The sequence below is a fragment of the Vidua chalybeata genome, chromosome 6 (assembly GCF_026979565.1).
Source record: "Vidua chalybeata isolate OUT-0048 chromosome 6, bVidCha1 merged haplotype, whole genome shotgun sequence".
In the NCBI taxonomy this organism is placed as follows: domain Eukaryota; kingdom Metazoa; phylum Chordata; class Aves; order Passeriformes; family Viduidae; genus Vidua; species Vidua chalybeata.
Window position 1 is genome coordinate 26,841,278 of NC_071535.1, and position 17,936 is coordinate 26,859,213.

At 36.4% G+C, this 17,936-nt stretch overlaps 1 protein-coding gene across 1 annotated transcript in view; it reads right to left on the reverse strand.

Moving 5' to 3' along the window:
• NUBPL (NUBP iron-sulfur cluster assembly factor, mitochondrial) overlaps positions 1–17,936 on the reverse strand; it is an 80,533-nt gene that overhangs the window by 29,150 nt on the left and 33,447 nt on the right. The window contains exon 7 of the mRNA XM_053946814.1: positions 646–739. Coding sequence (XP_053802789.1) covers positions 646–739 — 94 coding nt within the window. The remainder of the gene's footprint in view (positions 1–645; positions 740–17,936) is intronic.

The window sequence follows — 17,936 nt, forward strand, 5'->3', positions numbered from 1 at the left end:
AAAAATCAAGATTCTAATGACCATTTCTATGTTAAATCAGGACATTTACGTGCACTGTAGTAAAGAGAAATTATCAATTGCCATCATACCTTAAAAAGCCCCTAATAAAGTCACAACTCTTTAACTGCATAATTTTACTGCCCTTATGTACATTATTCAATGAAATTCTACCTTTCCAGAAACTTCTGTGCCACAGCCACATTTCACCTCATTGTTTAAAACCCTGGGAGTTAAAGGCCTTCCCACTTTGCTACTGACACAAGCAACCTACCAGTACTGTACCTAAGAAAACAGGTATGAATCACTCTTATTTCATTCTCTTTACTATGTAGTAGGTACAGAGAAGGAAATTTTCTACTACAAAACTTAGCAGGTTTTGGAAAGACTGTCTTTCTTTTAAGAGTTACAGCTGACTTCTCCATCTTTTCAAAACTTAGCTTAAGAGAAAGTAACACAACTGTAATGTCTACATGTTAAAAATCAATGATAATGTTTCCAACACCACACAACTGATAAAACAATTCCTCAGCATACTGGAAAGGAAAATAAAAGTAATTTTTGGCTAGTGTTTTAAAACAAGAATTTTCTAAAGCTACTGAATTTAATTAACTACAAATCTCTGAAACAGTCAAGCAATATACATACCTGCAATTGGAATATTCTGTGATACTGACAGCTGTACATCTCCAGTCCCAGGTGGCATGTCAATCACTAAATAGTCCAGTTGACCCCAGTCAACCTAGAAGACAACAATATAAACATATGTGGAGATTTACGTGTTTTTATTTAGGGCACTTTGTGTTTTAGTGAAGTCCTTGTTTCTTGTAATGTAAACAACTGAACCAAAGACCTCTAGAAGAATAATAACGAGATGCCCTCTTAGTCACACTTTCAGCACAGGATCAAGATATTATTTTCCTGAGACACAATCTTTCCTGATCACTCAAAACTGCAAGTGCAACTTTATCATTAACTTCACTGGCATAATTATTATTTAATTATTTCCCCCCCCAAAAAATAGCAGTAACTTAAGATGCTTACTTTAAGCTGCTTAATCATGGGTTAGAAGCAAATGTCAGGTAAAACTCAGGCTAAAAATGAGGGGTTTGTGCAACAAGTATCACTTAGGAGTTATTTCCATTAATTTAAGACTACTTTCCTTCCTTCTTATCACTTGTTGAAACTACATTGTTTATTTACTACATACATATTTAGCCTTTTTATTTCCTGTTTTGTTGTTATGAGGTTAGAGCTATCAGTACTGGATTTTTTTTCCTAGGATAAAGAGGTGTTGGGAGAAAAGAAAAATAAAGAAACGGAACACCCCGAATTTGTTAAATTAAAATCACCAGCTATAATTATACAGAGTGACAACATTCTTAACATTAAAAAAATTTAAAAGTTTAATTGTTGCTAGATATCAAATGAGAGCACCCATTAAAGATACTAGACTCCATTATGAGAATGCTGTGATTACTTACGTTTTTTTACTAGGACAGGTTTTCCAGGAGAGCCAAAAAACTTTCCCTAGAGCGTGGTGCAGCGAGATAAACATTCTCTTACTGAGAACAGAAATGATCCTAGGCCTACTCTATATAATGGAGCATTTGTGTACCTATATATAGTATATATACAGTAGTATATATAATGGAGTTCTCTATACTTTATCTAAACATTTCCCAACAGATATAATGGAATTATATGCTATGTTTCTGATTCATAAAACATATACAACTGTATGAACTGCTTTAAAACAGGAAAATGCCAAACTAGAGCTCTGTATTTTACAAATTTCCTCAAGTGTCTTTTTAACAGCAAAAAATAATCAACACTTTGCCAGTCCCCTAGTTATTGCATGGTATATTAGACCCTGTCAGGGCAACACTCATTCATTTTCATTCAGTTCTTATATGGATGATGTGCTTCTAGGGAAGCACATCCTGTGTGAAATCCAGATCACTAACCCACTAAGCACTCTGGTGAGAAATGGAATTTTTCAAGGCAGACTAAGGAAAAAGGAATACTTCAGAGCACTTATGAGAGAACAGGGATGGAAAAGGTTAGCTGAAAATTCTAACTTCAGGTGTCTAAATTAGAGACTCTCAGGCACACCTCCCTTTTCTCTTTTTCTATACAAAGGCTGCAGGAACACTAAACCATGCCCAAGACAGTCTGGCTAAACAGGAAATGCCACTTCTGTTAACCACAGTAAATGCTGCATTTTTTCACATTTGGTATTGATCTGTGTCATTTATAATAGCCACATTTTGTCCAAAAAAATGACATACATCTAGCAGACTTCTAAAATCAATTGCCATTCATAATCATATTGAGACTACATAACTCCAAAGAAAAACTACATATATGTGCAAAAATACACATACTGAAACAATCATGGGTAGAGAAGCTGTTTTATCTGAAAAAAAAAAAAAAGTTTGGTTTTCACTTTGGTTTTCTTAACTAATCTTGTTTAGTTATTCACCAGATAAATGCCAGTGCCAATAAATGCCTCCTTGTCCAGTAAAAACTACCTTGCTCACATGAAGGCAGGAACTTCAAATTTCTATGTTTCTTAATTAAAAGTCAACCATTATAAAGGTGAGAAATTTAAATTATATAGATGTAGTAGTTTACAACATGAATAAAGCCATATTCCTTGAAGATTTGCAACTAAACACACAGACCTTCTGTAAGTAGCATGCATACATCTCAATATGCAAAATCCAGATCTTTCATAATAATCAGAACCATTCTGAAATGCTAGGTAGGTATAGGCAGTTTTAGTTTTTAAAAAAGATTAATGGATTAATTCAAAATACCTCCTCCCCCCCCACCCCCGCATCTTCATGAAGCCTGATTCTGGCATCTTTTGTTCAGTACATATATATATATATATATATATATATATATATATAACCTATAATACAATTTCAATATTAATATTCTCCTTCCTTAAATGCTTCTACAAAATACAACCAATAAATCGGTTTTTTGCTTTCTACCTTGCAGCAAGATGCAGTCTGAAAACACATCTATGAATGGCATAGCACTACTATCATTCTAACACAGTTTCTAATCACTTTGTCTGCCAAAAGCACATGGTTCTTGGATATCTTCTTGGAAAAAAACCTTGGATATTTAGTAGTTTTCAGCCATTTTCTCCAGGAGCTCACATTCAAGTCCTTTTAGGTACAGCACTGCCTTATGGAATAGTACAAAACAATCTAAATCCCACCCTTATCAGTGGTAACTAGAATGAAAAATATTTTCTCCTCAAGCTAAAAGCTGTCTGGTTTTGCATATACTTGGAGACCCTAACTTTAAGCTAGCTCCTCCTGTGAAAAAAGTGACTTTCTGGGCTTGACCTAGAGCTTTTCTTTTCAGCCTTACCAAATGTTTTGCTCGTTCTCCAACCTCTTCAAGCATTAGTCTCCTTCATCAAGTTCCATGTGACCATCCAATGTACCAAGCATTACAGTTGTGCAACACTACTGGAGGTGAGAGCAAGCGCCAGCAGCTCAAAGCCTTTCCTAGACATTCAGATTTGTGGGGATACACAAAGTTTTGCTCAAGAACTTACTTTCAAAATTTACCCCGTATTGTAGTAGGTGAGAAAGGGTACAGAAGTCAGAGGGCACCAGAGCTTTCTACCTCAAACTACCTTAGTAAGTGATCCCATAACATCCAACATGCACTTTCTGGATTGTCCTACAAATGATTTTTTAATAAAGTGATAAACCTTTGAAAACTGAAGTTAATAAAGGAGTCTTAAGCACATGGTGAATCTCATGGTAAATCTCATTGCTAGGCAACAGGAAAAATACTCTGTTAACACATAGTGTAATTAAATTATAATGCTTCATTTAATTTATGGCAGTGTAAACATCTTATTTCACATATTTTCTTCAAATTCATGGATTGAAAAAGAAATTAGCTGCCTATCAAATTAAGTGTACTCTGTTTTAATAGTTTAAAATTTGAGCACAGAAAAATGGAGAAGCTACACCATTCCAGCAGGAGTGGAGAGGAATACTGCCACTGTGTAGAGTAAGAGGAAGACAGGATTTTGCCCCACAAATTCCAAAAAAGCCATTGTAAATATGCCAAGGTCCCTAAGTACTGAATATATAAGAACTACCCTCCACAAACCTCTCTGAGCCATGCCACTGCTGGTGAAAGTCAGGTGGCAAACTAGATTGGAAAACCACTTCCAATCAAAACTACTAACCTTGTTTTTTATCTTGAATGCAGTCAAGTAATTATCCTCAAAATTTCATTTTCCTCTCTTTCATTTGTAATTCAGGACAAGAAGGGAAAACTGCACCAAAATGATATAGCCAAAATTTCTGCAAAGAACTGAGCTAGTCTATTTGCCTAGTAGTGAGCAGTAGTGTCCAGACATATAGATTTGCTCAGACTTGGCTGGGGAATGCCGCACATAACCCCATTTCTCACTGTGGACTTCCTCTTATTTGCTTTTATTCTGCAAGGATTGGATGTCATTCAGTTGTTCCTCCATTACCCTCCCACAGGAATAGAGCACTATGAAAATCTTTTATTAAACACATTATTGAATTTGAATTGAAATTTGTACAATTTGTTATAGAAGTGTACACTTTATTTAAGGGAAGAAGAAATTCCAGGTCTGCTACTAAACTGCAGCATAGTAGAAATAAAGAGGGGAAAGACATTTTTAATTAAAATTTAGAACTGGAACATAAAATCAGGAGTAGCTTTTTGAAATCTACTTTTGCCATTAATTCAACATTATTAAAATGGACCACATAATCAGGCTGTGATATAAAACACTAATTTGAATGCAAATCCTATATCCTTTATATGCAACAATTTACCAAATCGGGACCACTGTTCTCATGTTCTCAATGACTTCCAAGAAGTATGTGTGCATGCAAATGTGGTTTCACACAGGAAAATGAGCTCAGATTAACAGCACATTACAGTAAACGAGTTCCCTTTGCAAGCAATAGGCAGACAGGGCTACAAAAGCCTGCCTTGTAGCATCTGAAATCTGTCAGCACCTTTGCATGTACAGAGGTGTTAATGTCTTTGCCCCTCTAATGTATACAGTGTGTAAAACATTTCAAAGCATAGAAATGTAATTGTGTTTTCCTTAAGCACAGCATTCATCTTTTTTTAAAATAGGTTTAACTTGACATTTATTGTTAAGCAAAGTAATTAAGTGCCATGTGCTTCTGTGTATTTTCCCTTGCTTAGAAACCCCACGAATGCTTCTATGTAAATTACTTTAATCAATCATTCTGTTTATGTGACAATCCATAATCAAAATACCAGATATGCATTTTGAGTAGGGGTTCTAAAGAGCAAGTTAAACCCAAGGTAGAACACAGAGATATAGATGACATTTCTGCTGAGGAATGAAGCCTGAGCATCCTCTGTGCATCAGGCAGAAATGATAAAGCATTAGAACAGAAGAGGGATTGCCACTTATGACTTTGAAGTAATCCTCATGTTTGGTTGTTTGGTAAATAACAGAAGATATTATTTATTTGTTCTTATTAAGAGGAATACATGCAGAGTTACAATCAAGCATTATGCAGGTGCAGACTTGGCAGCAGCCAGCCAAACTGAACACCAGTCTCAGAAAAACAGCAAGAGCTACACTGCAGGCAGCTTAACTTCTATTCCTGCCAGATTCATCCTCCTCTCCTAACTATTTCGTCTGTATGTTAATGATTTAATACAGGCAAACAGCTGAATAAAGTAAAGGTAAGAAATTGTGTTCCTAAATGAAGATTTATATAACTATTCACATGTACTTATGAGTTAAAATAAAACAATCCCTTGAAAATAATATGGTAAAATTATAATATGATAAAATAATTCATTGAAAAATTACTTACAAAGTGCTGCTTAGACACACACACAAACTTTAGGAATAAGTAAATAGTTTCACAGTATAAGCAAACAGATAATTTAGGAACAGCATAATGAAACATGGCACTTTAATCTAATTTTTAATGTACTTTCAGAAGTATTCGATAAAGAAAGGAGACATTCCCCAGACATAATCCAGAAGATTTTTAGTCCCTATGGAAACTTTCTCTTTGGTAGAATCGTAACAGGATATGCCGCAGTGCTTAACACAACTCGACACTTTCTGAACAAACACAACTGCCCCTTTGACTTGTCCTCTAATGCTCAACCAATCTCAAAGCCTTGCAATGTAACACCAGGAAAAACAGATGCACTGCAACAGTCCAAATTCCCTCTAAGGTATTTATGAGCAGTCTGCTGTGCCAAGTTCAGAGAGAAACTGAGGTGAACCATAAGAACAGTTTGCTACAATGACATCCACAAGGAGAAGGAAATTCTCCTACTCTTTCTCTATATAGGTTAAGAGTAACTTTTAGAAGTAAGTTTCTAGGAAGAATGCCAGTGTGCTGCTCAATTCAACAACTGAAATAGAAATTGGCCTCCTCCTCCTCTTCCTCCCTGTTGGCTTTTAATAATGTTAAGAACTGAACACAGTAACCTGAAACTTTCTGTCACCTTCATTTGTATAACCAACAAAGCTAAATACCTGCAGAAAGCAACAATAAAGAGGTTATTCTCTGTGTGTTGTTCCAGGAGACAGGAAGGCACTCAACACCAAGCTTCTTCAGGAAACCCAGTCAACATCATATCAGCTTGAAGGGAAGATGGAACCCAGCTGTGGGCAGTCTGGAAAGCCCACAAGAGCCTGGGATGATAATCTCTGGGGGGGATGGACAAAGAATAATTCTGATGAAGACTGTCTCATCACTACCACATATAAAAGGCTCTTCCTCTAGGTTCAAGCTGTTACTACAAAGAGCTTTTGTGAGCTGTGATTCCCACTTCCCAGAGTCTGTTCTCTAAAGATGACAGTTTGGAAAGCAAACTTCTATTATGCAGTCTTGAGATTGATCATTGGTCTGCTGCTCTCTCTACCCTTGAACAACAGTCTGCAATACATAATTTGCAGAAACCTTTCTTCAGAAATACACCATGGGGTTATTTTCCCAGGTTCTACAATACAAAACTGCCTGTAGTTCAGCTGCTGAATAATGACAACGGGAAAAGAAATACAGAATAAGCAAGTGTCTATTCCTATGTCTTTTTGCAATGAAACTAAGCACAAAAGTTAGGTAAAGGTAAACAAATCAGAAGAAACTGGGTTAGTATCTTCTAATTAAACTAATCACCAGGTTGATACAGCTATGTTAAAAACATCATCTAAGCCACAAATTCTCTTTGAGTTCTCCTTACTAATACACAAAGGCAAAATCATTGCTTAGCTATCAAACCCAAAGCCAAATAACACATTTTTAAGGCAGTATTATCAGGACCCAACTTAAGCTCATAAAATTTATGTAAGCTGTCTGAATCAGATTTTCCCTAAAACAACAACAGAAGGAAATATTATAAGTATTGGCAACAAATATAAAAAGGGAGAAGCTTAATAAGCTCACTCCCCATATGTATATATGCCTGTACTTCAGTAATGATGTTAAAAGCTGATATATAATTTAAGACTGAATACTTAAACTATGCAATGGAAAGCCATGTTCCTATATTACTTCATAAGTTATTTAACTTCCTTAAGTTGCTTGAGAAGTAAATAGAATTTTCTTCTTAAGTTCTGGTTCATTTTCTGGCATAAGAAAAAAAATTATAAATTCCTTACTGAGGTACCAACAGACTACTGTAGGTATCATTTAATGACCATCACTGAAACAATGATTTTAAATCGGCACTTAAACTAAAAATCATTAGATTAAAAATGTCAGAAAATTCTATTTCTCAACCACAATGTACAATGCTTTTCTTGTACAGAAAAGGGAACTTCTACAGAGGCCAGTCTAAGGCCTTCTGAAAAAGGATTACTGAAGAAAGTAACACGATAGGTGTTATTCAAGTAACTTAAAAATGCTGCCAAAGAAAACCCTCCAGTATTACCATAAATAGTGCAACAGAAAAACTGCAACAGAATCAATCAGATGTAGACCACTGAACAGAGGCCAAAAGACAGTAAATCTCAATATAGAACTTAATTTTATGCCTGGTGAGAAGTTATCAGATTTTAAAGTAACTAGTCTTAAGTTGAAACATGAATTTTAAATAATAAAATGCTCATTTTCTTTTCTTTAAACAACCTGTTTTTCACAAATATGGATTAAAATTTGTCCTCCAAAATTTCTGTACTTAAATTCACAAGTATATCTTCAGCAGTCACTGAATTCAAAAAAGTTACCCCTTGCAAATGAAGCCAGTGTTGGAGAGTCTGCTTGAATTACCTCAAAGCACAAAAATCAATACTTCCAACCAGAAGTAACAACAAGGTTGCACAAACTATAGAACCTTTCAACTCTACAGGAAGACTGAAGAAGGTGAAAGAGTGTGAGAAATGAATGTAAGCAAGAGTATGTATGAGGGCAAACAGAGAAGATTCATGACCAGGGGACTGAGACTCTGAAGTTGGTCTATGTTCTCTGTCAAAAAAACTGCCTTTAGGGCAGAAAGGTGCTAGACAAATTGCATATACATTGTCCTTACAAATAGCAGAACATAGAAAGAGCATTAATGACACAAACAAGATGTAAAAACAAATAAATTTTAAAACTATACACATTTTGCAGTCACACACATACCACGGCCACAATTTAAAGATGTGCTGAATGTCATATTCCTGGAGTAGTAAAAGCCTTTACAATTAATTAGACCACAGATAATTTATTAAAGTGTGAAATTATAGATTGCCAAAATAACTGCTATGCCCACAGAACCATGCTTTTGCATTTACTAGCGTCTTCAGTTATGAATCTGCAACAATAAAAGTGTTACTTGTATTCTACACCTAATTAAAATGATTTGAGAAGGTGCTGATACCATGAGTCTCAGGGACATCCAGAGATTAGTGCCAAGCAGTGGAGAGTCTTCCGGTTCTTATTCACTTCCTAGCTTTTTCTTTAGCTCCAGTTCTTTTTTAATAGTTTTTTATACAGAATAAAAAATCTAGCAAAAAAAGAATTTTGAATGGGTGCCCACTTTAGTTCCATAGTAAGAGCTTGATTCCAAAGGCAGCATTCTGCTAGGAGAATATAATCTTTCTTTTACAAGATACTATTGATGGAGCAAAACACAGAAGTGAAACATCCTCTACAGCTTCATGAATAGTACAGAAAAGCATTTTTTCCCTTTGTTAGGGAGGGGGAGGGGAAAAAAGCCCCATGACACTAATCTCTGGTACCTTAAGCACAATTACTTTACGTTTGTGTCAATCACTTGGGATGTGAGAAATAATCACTTTCTACAAAGAATACTGGTACAAAACCTGCTGCTATTCTTGGATATCTGCAGTTATTTTCTGTGAGCAAAAGAGATATGGGAGGATGGTTTGAGTGAAGGATCAGTCTGTCAGCTTCCAACAGACAGAATGCAAGCTGATTATTAAAAAGAAAAGAAACAACTCTGTGAAATCAGTTTAACATAAATTAATTCAATATTAATTTTTAAAATCTGTTTATATAGTTACATTCATCTTTATTAAATAAGTAAAATTGATGTGTAATGCTAAACAATGTGTCAAAGTTCAATCAATAGTCCAAAGTAGCGAAGTTCCACTCCTATTTTGATCAAAAAGATGAAAAAACAGCTGAAAAATGGGAAAAAAACATGCTCAAACAGTAGCTTTGGTGAGCTCCACCTACACATTCTCCCAAACATCTTGACTGCTCAGGAAAGGAAATAGAAAATCTCCATTGAGCATAAAATTTCAACCTGAAGCCAATTTGGGATCCATTAATTATACACACATTTGTGGGAAAGGAGAAAGTCTTACAAGCCCAATGTAGCAGTCTCTAAATGCATCTGCCACTGACAGCACTGAACCCAACACAAAGCTGAGCACACGTGGCCATTAAAAAACAGAAGAATCAAACCAAAAACAAAATTGCGAAGCCTGTGGTTCTGCTGTTATAGTAGCAACTGCTTAATATCACAATTAGACACATGAGAGAACCTACCTATGAATGGCAAGATGTCAGTTTTCACTTCCCAGGCAGGTGGTATTTAGCTGGATAAAACTGTGCACGCAAAAATGCAAAAGCCACAGAAGCCACCATGATCCTATATAAGGCTGGCAGCTAAGGTATTCACCTAGAAAGCTAAAGACAGATCCTGCACAGATCTGGTCATGCTCCCCCTTCACACATCTAGTCCTGCCCTCAGGAATCTTGCATCTCTAGCTGTAGTGCAGACGGTTATGACTGCTGCATGGGATTGCAGGGCATTCCCCAGGGTAGCAGGTAATACAGCCTTAAATGCTAAACTGCTAACATAACCGAACTTGCACCTCTCACCTCCAGGCTTCTGAGGCTGTTATTATGAACAGAGAATAAGTCTCTAAGTGAAGTTCAGCTGAAAGAAGGAAGTTCGCACATAACAGAAGATGTTCAGTTTTGGCTTTAAATCTTCACTCCACACAGATGTCCAACAAGGTTACATTAAGGTGCTGAAATCCAGGACAGAGACAGAAAGTGAGCCCACAGGCCTTTCCTTATAGCCCTCTCATTCAACATCTTCAGCACCGCTTCATTCCACTTGGCAAACTACTCCCACTGACTTACACCATTAAATTGCACTTATTCCACACCAAGCTCTCCAAGCACCCCAAGATATAGCACCTATTCTGCTACAGCACTGCCAAAGAGTCTGAAGGTACCTCCAGGTGGGCAAAGGAATCCCTCAGTACCAGAGAGAGTGATAAGTGATGTATTCCCAGCACTCCAGGTATGCAGTGGCTCCAGGCTAAGCTTTGGTTTAAGTTTTCATTCCTGCAGGCAGGGTACCAGCCTCTTAGGCACAGCACAGCCATGCTAACATCCCTTTTTGCATCTAACCTACAGCTAGAAACAAAGAACAAACCCTCTTATTAGTGGAGAACAGAGAAAGTAGAAGAGTAGCATTAGGTGCCTCCTGTTTTTTTTAAAGGTTTACATAAATAATGGAAGTTTCATTTAGAAAAGAAAACAAGCAGTGCCTTCTCTTTCCCTCGCTCTTCTACCACCACCATTCCTGTTTAGCAAACATTTCAAATCGTGCTTAAATCATTACCTCTTTCCAAGAATGATGCTGGATGCCACTTAGGCACAAAGTTCTGAACTTTGCTGCAGAGAAACCTTAAACCTCTTTCCCTTAAAACCTTGAGGGAAAAATTTTAAAAATCTAACCCCAGCACAGCCATTTTGAGATATTATGAGCTCTTGGACATTTCTTCCTATCTAGTCAACAAACCGAGCAAAACAGTTGCTGGGTTTTGCATTTGTTTTATGCAAAGGAGAGCAGACACATGCATACCTGTGTAATATGTGTGAGAGATGAGACTACTGGAAGCAGAGCAAAGAAAACACTCTCCCAGCCTGTTCCCACAGCAGCAGTAACTGCACAGTCATAACCATGACAGCTGAGGAACCAGGCCAAGAAATGTTTGCTGTAAATACATTCTCACTATGCTGTTAGGCTTTTTTTTTTTGCCTTTTTTTTTTTAATCCTCAAAGACATTTAAAGTACATTTACTGCAAATGCTTCCAGTTCAGCAGTAAGATGTTGGCTAATGTTTTCGGGTTTTTCTGGTTTTCTTAACACTTCTCTCTATGATTGTCAATTCCTTTCAGCAACTATAATCCCTTTTCATATCAGCTGCTAATGCAAGCCAATAAAGCAACAGGGAACTGTATGGATCCTGCTTTATTAAGGGAAGAAAGGCAAGAGAACAGGTTCTGTAGCTTCAGCTGGAAACAAAAAGAATCAAGCCCGTATTCGTTCAGTCACACCCAACCCAAAACACACAGGAACACGCAAGTCAAAGGGTGACAACAGAAGTACTCGAACTGAGAGACAGAGGAGGGAAAGAAAGAGCTTTCTGTCATCTCCCACACTTCTGGCTACAGTACATCTCTGCATCAACATTCAGCATCTGATGTCCCAGAAGTACATATTCTTTAAATATGTACATACTGATCCGGACTGGATAAGGCAGTTCTCTCTGAACAGACAGGACCTTTCAAGGTGATTATTAACATATGAGCAAATAAGTGATGATTATACAAATTCCTGTAGCAAGCTTTTCTAAACATCAACATTACAGCTGAACCATGGTGTAGAAATTAGTGTACAGACTTCCACTGATTTAAATCGGTTTGGAAGGAAAAGAAACTAGTTTATCTGTCCTTCAGTCTCAGCAAAATAAACGTAACAAAAAATGAGTATAAGAATTTTTAGAAACTTTTTTGTAAGGCATGAATGGGTCATTATCTTACCCTTGAAACAGTTTCCTTCATTTCAGTGATAAAACAAGTGAACAAAACTTGATCTTCCTTGATTTAAAGGAAAGCTTATTAAAGACTTAAGAAAAATCTCACACGCATTCAGAGTTATTGTTTACCATCTTTCAGCTGTAGATGCAGTCTTAGTGGCATATCCTAGTGCAGGTTTAGCACTGGCAGTTCAGTCACTATTTATTACTGAGTGTTGCTCCTCTTTTCAAAATACCTCCAATAGCAAAGGACCTTTCTAAATAGAACAAATACTTAATACCAATTACTTTGTTTAGGGATGAAATGTCCTTATCTTTTCATTCTCATACTCTAGATCACAAAAATAAAACCAGGAAAGCTTTCCAAATCCCTAAAGATGCAACTGCTCCTATTGCTTTGATTAATTTTTTCCTTTTGCCAAAACTATAAGGTGGTAGACTTTAGCATGAACTAACCATCTCCATGTCCACCTCAGGCTAGGGCATCTCAAAACAGAAGAAATAAACAGACTATCTTTGTAATTGTCAAAAAGCTAGCAAATTTTCCACTGTAGCAACACTCTAAGTAAGAGTACTGCATTTTAGAATTAGGCACTGCAAATATGCAAAAAACTACCATCTTTGTTGTTTATAATATAAGCATATACATATAGCAGCTTTGTTTAGATCTATGAAATGCAAACTGTAAATATCTGCTACTGACTATCTGCCTCAATTACTTGGAGATAAATTGGATAAACACATGAATATTGTGAAACACATGTCAGTTTTGAAATGACCAAGTATCCTAAGATGGATGGATATTTGCCAAAACACAAAACATAGAAAGAGGAATACAGTATTAATCTGCACTAAGCATATATATTTCTGCTACATATCTTCTGTTGATAAACAAGAGTGCATAGACTCTTACATTTGTACTAGAACACAAGAAGACTACAAAATTTTGAAAAACAAAGAGCTATTTATGCTTCTTACCCCTTTTGTTAAAATCTCCCATTGCACCATCTCACTCTTTTCCTGTCTTGAAAATTTAATGCCATAATACACGTTAAATGCCTTCAATGTTCATCTCTTCCTAAACCAAGAAGTGTTAAAAATAAAATCCACACAAAAAAAAAAAAAAAAAAAATCATCTAGTTTCACAGCAGTGCTCCTTCTTCACTTGCTCTTTACATTTACAATAAGAATAATTTTCAGCATTGATTCACTATTACTATTCTGGGCATCCTTTCAATTCGCTGAAAATATAGCTACAAAAAAATCAGAGCCATCAAATTGTTATTGTCTTCCTCCTGACCCAATATGTACCATTCTAATTCCCATTTCATTACTCCCTCCCATCCACCAATATTGTCTCACTAATTTTGTACTGATAAGACAGTTTTTTGCCCACACTATAATCATTTCATCTCTGACATTTACCGTGTAAGTGACGAAACACAGCAAAAGGGGTACTTTCTGCCAATTTGTTTAAGAAATGTATCTAAAGGATTACAAGTTTTTGCTATCCTTAAAATCCAAATTTGCACCTATTATCTTAAGACACTGCCAAAGAGTGTGGAGATAAACCCAGGAGAGGAAAATAATCTCTCAAATAATAACCACTGGAAATGACAAGTAATGTATTCCCACCACCCCAGGTATGCAGTAGCTCCAGGCTAGGCTTTGGTTTAAATTTACATTCCTGCAGGCAGGATTCACTGAGGCACTCCAATATTCAGTGCAGCAATACCATTGTTCTTTTTTGCATCTAACCTACAGCAGCTAGAAAGAAAGAACAGACCCCTCTGTCAGTAGAAAAAAAAAAGAAGAGTGGCATTAGGTTTCTCCTGTAGCCCACATTTTGAAACTTCCCATATAAATAAATATCACCAGTATTCCTGTTTAGAAAATATTTAAAAACATGGCAGCCTTCAGTTCATGTCTCCAGGGTCCACTCCTGCTCTCATTGCTGCTTGCCTTTCGTCTAAAAAAATCCAACATAAAAGATTTATTCTACTTGGTTTTTAAAGATGACTTTTCCTACCATCTTTGCATTTTTCTTTGTGCAATTAGACTTTAAATTACTCAGGGCTGACACTGACGGCAAGATTCAACAAAGAAAGAAACAAAATCAATGTATGCTTCTCCATGCACTACAGAGAATGCCCAGATCTCTTAGTCTGAGTTTCATAGGGGCCTGCATCCTAGAAAATAAACTACTAAAGCTAATGCAAAACAATTGCTAGAAGTCTTCAGCAAAACTTCTTTATGCCATCCCTGCTCCATTCTTAGTGCCTGAGAGCACATCAACGCATGCTTCAAACCTCTCCACGATCAAGGTACTTCTATAAAAACAAGAGGTATGATAGGAAAACAAAAGATTTATTTCTCCTATTTTTGTTCACAGTTCATATTAAGGATACTCATTCAAGAAATAAGGCCTATTTGGGTTTGACTTTTATGTCTCCACCTCAGCACCTCGACAGTCTAAAGAGACAAATGCTACTGAGGAAAGGATGATCTCAGTCATTATGTGGAAACATGCTCATTTGACTGCAACCTTAATGGTATGACTCCCTCGCTTAGTGATTAAGGCAGTCATATTAGAGAGACACCTACATTCAGTTTAGATTTTGACTGAGGGTTCTAACCAATGATTTCTGTGATAGGCAGAACCATTTTCTTCTCTCTGAGCTTTAATGGAGTTAAACAGACCAGCAATCAAATAGGCAGTGGAATGCCAATTCAGGAACTAATCCCAGATTCACAGAACAACTTAGGTTTGAAGGACCTCAGGGACCTCTGTCTGCACAAAGCAGAGCAGGTTACTCAGATTCTTGCCCAGCTGAGTTCTTAGTATCTTCCAAAAAAGTTTTGAGAATCTCTCCTGGCAACCTGTTCTGACATGCAATTGCTTCAACTGTAAAAAAACAAACCACCAACCCCCCCTCACATTTTTTACTATATATTGCAACACACATTCATTACATCTTGTGCTATTAATGTGCATGTCCAGAAAGAATCTACTTTCATCTTCTCTGTATGTATCCATTAGGTAGCTCAAGACAGCAGTTCATATCTCCCTTTAACTGTCTCAAAACAAAATAAACCCAGTTCCTCAGTGTCTCCTTGCACATTACACGCTTCATGGCCCAGTATCACCTTGATGCCTCTGCTGGAGAATATACAGGCAAGGTAGCATGTACAATCGAAAGCTAAGCAATTGCATATGTATCTGCAAAAGAGATTTAGGTTCTGAAGAATACCAGTCATGGTGAATGCCACTGATACATTTACAATGATCTCAGGCATTCTTAACAGATATACACCATTCATACAAACAGACAGTGAGAACCAGGAACACAAAATGTATTGTGTTCAAAAGAGAAAAGGTTTTATAAATACAAAGAAGCATCAAAGAAAAATACTTATATTTATTTGGAAGTTGTAAATACTAGTCTTTGTATGTCTCTGCATCTCTCACAAAAAATGATAACTTAGTATAGTGCTGAACACTGCATAAATACAGAACAAAATTTCCATGGTCCCAAAAATGTAAAGCAAAAGACAATACATGGTCACAAACAGAAGCCAAAGGACAACTCTTAGGAAACCATACTCATCAATCCGACAGATGGCTCAGCATGTAGTACTTAACTACTTCAGTGACTATGTTCTCATTGTTTACTGCTTCAAATCCAATCCACATTGTTCCTCCTAATGCAGAAAGCTTTCCCCTAGTGTTTCCATTGTTCCGCTTATAAGAAATGCATTTATACACACAGACACATAAGGCACTGCAAAGCTGAAAATTTACAGGCTGAAGAACTTCTGAGCTATAAGACAAGAGTGTTATGCACACACATGTCAAAGAAAATTGGACTGATGTCTACAGACACCATATTCAGAACATTCTGCTGCCTAGAATGTGGACAGTAAAACAGCCAATGGCAGCTTGGTAGCTATTTTACCAGGCATAAATACATTTGCTCTCAATACCTTGCCTATTTTTGTCTTCTCAAGTGCAGCATTAACTTATAGCTATATAAACCACCCCTAAAGAAATTCCAGCCCCAATCTATACCTGCTACCTCTCCAATGTAAATGGTGGAAAGGATGATACCAATAATTACATACACACTTCTCAAACAGCAGCAACTGCTTGTAGGAAAGTAAGGCCACTTAGTGGCCAAACAAAAATAGTACTGAGTATTTATAATCTCCTCTATAGAGATGAGTCACTTCAGACTGATCAGAAACCCAAAACAATATAGCCTCCATAGTACTTGCATTCCAAAAATTAAATACTACTTCTGTTTCAAAGTTACCTTAATCCCAGATCTTCAAACATGAGTTTTTACTGCTCTATTCACACAATGGTTGCTTTTATGGCAGCTTTCTCATATGGGCTCTGGAAATAACCCAGACCTCACAACTCATAGTATGCTCAATATTTTAAAGACTATTTATCCATTTGTAGGGAATCTTCCCTATTCCCTACAAAGTATGTGTGCAGGTTCTGGCTGCAGTAGAGTTAATTTTCTTCACAGTGACAACATGATATACTCTGCAACTACCTATGTATGATAACTAAGCATCAGAGAATTATGTTACAAAAACGGTCCAAGTACATATACATACTTTCATACACTCCACTATATAATTGCTACCATCACTATCTCTGGCAGGTGCTGGTTTTGAAAGTAAGTAGCACACACGGTCCTCATTGCTAGCCAAATTTCCAAAATTATCTACAGATTAAATAATCACATAAATTGATTTCAAGTTTTTTTGTAAAGGATAAGGCTGAATCTTTAGACTACAGTCCTATTCAGCTCTAGATTAGCTAATAAAATAACTTTGATCCTTCTGTTTTATTTATGGTTTTCAGCATGAATTTACAGGGAATAAATCTTGTCCAAGCATCAAAATTCAAGGTTCCACCTCCTTTTGCTGATAATGGCTCTGCATTGGAAGTTTTATTTAATTTGCTTTCTGCTAAATTCCCTGTATTCTTTCTTTCTAATTATATCCATCCCAGTGAAATTTTGTTTTATTTTGATTTTCTTTCATCACCTACCTTGACTAAAACAGAGACTAAAGTGGTGCTAAAATAAGCAGGAAGAAAGAGTTGGAGGAATTACAATTTGATGATAAGAACATTTTAGGGACTCATTAGAATTAAGCCATTGCAGGAAAAACTTCATCATCTTTCTGGGAACATGGCTTCATCCTTATCAAGTGCATCAAAGGAACCTTTAGGATTCACAAATACTTGGAAGCACTGAGGCTCTGCTTTATAGCCATAATATACCAAAGATGCAAAAAATATTCTGGATATTCTTGAGAACTATGATAAAGAAGACATACAATAGTCCTGCCTCTTAAGATCTGACTAGCCTGCAAAAACATAGGTTAAAATGTCATATCAGGGTAAGAAATCCTATTAAGGGTGTTTATCCATCTGAAATCCATGCCTTGAAAAAAGAGCAGACTTTCTAGGCTAGTTTCAGGGGGGCTGTTTACACAAAACAGAATTGTTGGTATCTATAATCCATGTTGTGTAGGCAACGCTTGCTTCCAGTAGTGATATAACTTTATCTATTGATAGGATAAAGATACAAGGAGAATATTA